General features: G+C 37.9%; 1 protein-coding gene across 2 annotated transcripts; it reads right to left on the bottom strand.

Annotated features, from left to right (window-relative positions):
- Nucleotides 1-1,533: 1,533 nt before the first annotated feature.
- On the bottom strand, nucleotides 1,534-3,082 carry LOC107728521 (twist-related protein 2-like). Of its 2 annotated transcripts, none has more exons than XM_016538722.1 (2): nucleotides 2,377-3,082; nucleotides 1,534-1,931 (listed from the first exon to the last, which is right to left on the bottom strand). In XM_016538722.1, exon 1 carries the CDS (start codon nucleotides 2,924-2,926, stop codon nucleotides 2,420-2,422), a length of 507 nt encoding a protein of 168 aa, XP_016394208.1. In that variant the 5' UTR covers nucleotides 2,927-3,082; the 3' UTR covers nucleotides 1,534-1,931; nucleotides 2,377-2,419. The 2 variants fall into 2 exon arrangements, with proteins under 2 accessions (XP_016394208.1, XP_016394209.1); XM_016538723.1 differs by having other exon boundaries at nucleotides 2,568-3,082.
- Nucleotides 3,083-3,410: the final 328 nt, after the last annotated feature.

The following is a 3,410-nucleotide window of genomic DNA, read 5'->3' as shown; positions in this document are numbered from 1 at the left end:
GTAGTCATAGCAAGACAAAACGCATTTTAGGCTTTTATTCATAGAAATGAATCCTTTGATTTTATCTAGTGAATTATATGTACCTTTATAAATTTCAGCGCAATTATTTTTGTAAAATGAACGAAACTGGACAATAGCAAAACAAACAGACAAAAGCAATGAGTAGCACTTTCTTTTTGCCCTGCACACAGTATTTTTGGAGCAGCCTCTGGCTATACATTCATTGCAATCCCTTGGGACTTGACCCTGTGATGCACGTGTGTATTTGGGAAGCTCTAACTGTGTTCAACTGTTAACATCTGTTCAAAATAAGTTTCGTTCGTGTGCCTCTAACATCCATCTGCCAAATGCCTTACAAGTGGAAATGAACTCAAACTTTGGTCCAGTTTTCTCTTGAAGTTCACTGGGATCTTTATGCCGTTTATGTAAAAATGGGAAATGTTTACTATTATTTAAACCAATATTAGAGCGTAGAAGAGTTGTCCACAATAAATTATTCGTCAAAAAACTCTATGCAATTTGTTTGTATGTGCCTTGAGTGGATTTTTATTTAGGTTAACATTACAGTTGCTCAGCATACAGGCCAGCATACACCCCACCTCCTCATGTCCTGCTGAAGGCAGCTTAAATTTCATAGACATCTGGGAATTCCGCACATGCCTCAAAACCCAATTACACACCTTCAAACGTGCACGTGCTTTTATTTAAAATATTCCATGATTCCAAAATACTTTCCCAGACTTCATATAAAACTAAACGAAATGTACAGTATATATATATATATATATATATATATATATATATATAAAAAATTGTTTAGTAGTACATGCTACAAACCTGTTTTATTGTCATCTTCCCTTTTCCCCTCCTATTCCTTTTTGTATTTTTTACCCCAGATGAACTAACATTACATATTGTTGAACCCCTATACGTCCATAAATCCAGCTTAGATAAATGTCAGTCAACTAAATCGTAGAAGTCAGAATTAGCCAGACCTATCGGAATAAAAATCGATATTTCATGCAATCGTTTCATCAATTCATCAATTTCATCTATAATGCATTCTAATGCACCATTTTTCTCTTATACTCTACATTTTTCATACTGTGTTGTATGAGTTAAAACAATATAATCTGTATTGTACTGTTAAAAATAGGGACACTTTTTTTTTTTTTTTACAAAAAGTAATAAAACGATGCCTTGATACTTTTTTTTCTTTCTTTCTATTTTTCAATTTCATTGAACGTATTTTTCGTACGTCTCTAAACTCTTGGCCTACTATATGTCAACCAACTCGTGTAATAATTTTTAGATATAACTATTAAAATCATTCCTCATAATAAGGTTAAACTGAGTTTTTTCTAAATGTTTCCTTCATATTCCTAAATCGGACACACGAATGAAGTGAATGAATTTTGATACTAACGTAAAATATTTCTTAAAAGTTCTTCATCTTTATTACAGAAATACACATTTATTTACAAGAGTAACAAAAAATAAGAACGCATTTCGACAGAGGATACATTTGCCTTCATTTCAAAAAGTGTGTCATCAATAAATAAATAGAATTGTACTAAAACCTTGTGTTTTGCACAGGATTCGAACTAGAGGCATCATTCCCCATCTTCTCATCGACAGTCCTTGCGATGCAATTTCACTTTCTCCAAGAAAGCTATGCACAGCTGAGTCTTGAAAAAACAAAAAATTAAAGACATGCATATGCACACATTTCCAACATTCGTCGTCAATAATAACTCTCTCGAGGAAGTCCATATGCAGCGCACGCGCAACAATTCGCTGTCCGTGGCCTTCTCTCGATAATAGCCATGACCTCTTTTGGAACATTTGCAGTTTTTCCCCCAAGATTATGAAGGAATCTAGCATTGTGTCGGCGCATTGGTCCTCGTCTTTTCCCAGCTCTTGGCTTTCACCTGCGAATAACAGCATGATTTAGGCGGGACAATGTTTGCGACAGGCAAAACATTATTTACAGTAACCTATTTGTTTTGAGAAAAAAAAAACATTGTAATCGACTGTTGGAAATTTGTGCTACAATAGGCCGTAAACAATTCAGTTGCATTACATGCAATAGCTGTTTAGCAACTTCTCAACTTTATTAGAGTTAAGCTACATTTTGACCAATCTAAATTATGTATTTGCTCTATAACTATATCAAAAGCGAGAGACATTGTGTAAAAAAAAATAAAGCCATGCTGGTAGTAAACGAATCCAGACGATCTGAAACACATGCAACAGTTGTTGGCTTTACAACTTGTGCGTAAACGTGTAGAATTTAAAGTAAATGTTTTGAGAGATCTTACTCAATTGTTTACAATATTACATCATTAAAGACGAGAGATATTTGTGAAAGCGTACCATCTGAAAACAAAAACAAAAACAAAAAAAGTTTCCCTGCACACTAGTGAGATGCAGACATGGACCAAGCGCCCTCCATCCTCCAAACCGAGAACGCGTAGCTCAAACGCTCGTGAGCAACATAACTACAACTTGCCATCTTGGAGTCCAGCTCGTCATTCTGTAGAACCTGATAGAGAAAGTCGATGTACCTGGCGGCGAGTTTTAGCGTCTGTATTTTGCTCAGTTTGTCGGAGGGTAAAGTGGGGATGATTTTGCGCAGCGCCGCAAACCCATCGTTGAGCGACTGCGTCCTCTGCCGCTCGCGCACGTTCGCCATCACGCGCTGCGTCTGCAGCTCCTCAAAAGACTGAGGGCTGTTGCTGCTGTTGCTAGACTTTTTCCCCCTTTTCCCGAGGGTCGAGCTATCGGAATCCTCCCCGTTTTTCCTAGTCGACCGTCTTTTCCTTCCGCACCTCTTCGGTGGCCTGTCGGGCTCTCCGTCGCTGTTGCTGAGGCTGTCCGCAGGAGACACGGGAGAGCTGGAGTCTCGCGCGGGCTCTTCGGGCATCTCGTTCAAGTCTGCTGAAAGCGCCTGCGAATAGAGACGTTATTCCCTCATGAGGGTGAAATACAATTCCAAGCGTGCGTTGCTTATTCTGGAGGAAGTAACTAGGTATCCGGGATTCCAAGCAACTTTGAGTTAGGTTGAAAGGAAAAAGTTGGGGAGCTCTTATAGTCTGGTAAAGTGTTTGTGAGAAGAGAGATGATTGGCTAAGAAGGCTTAAGACGCGAGAAGGAGGGTGGGGGAAACTTTTCTTTTAAACTCAAGATATTTGCCTTGAGAAGTCTGACAGTTCTTTGGTGAATAGAAAAAAAAAGGTTTCGTTGTGCTTTGATTAGATTTTAAAACAATGTACAGTCAGTACATTTTAGAATCAACTCGGTATTTCCTGTGTAATTATAACCTACTAAATTCGGGTATTGGTTATTTCATCACACGGACATATTTTTTTAGAACCAAAATTCATAATGACCACAACAACATTTCGTTT

This window comes from Sinocyclocheilus rhinocerous, unplaced genomic scaffold, assembly GCF_001515625.1.
Source record: "Sinocyclocheilus rhinocerous isolate Xijiao unplaced genomic scaffold, SAMN03320098_v1.1 scaffold3047, whole genome shotgun sequence".
In the NCBI taxonomy this organism is placed as follows: domain Eukaryota; kingdom Metazoa; phylum Chordata; class Actinopteri; order Cypriniformes; family Cyprinidae; genus Sinocyclocheilus; species Sinocyclocheilus rhinocerous.
The sequence above is the reverse complement of the archived record's forward strand: the minus strand, read 5'-3'. Positions and strand labels throughout refer to the sequence as shown.

What these genes read in the sequence shown, in the direction of transcription:
- LOC107728521 (XM_016538722.1), bottom strand. Translation starts at nt 2,926, where the DNA reads ATGCCCGAAGAGCCCGCGCGAGACTCCAGCTCTCCCGTGTCTCCTGCG.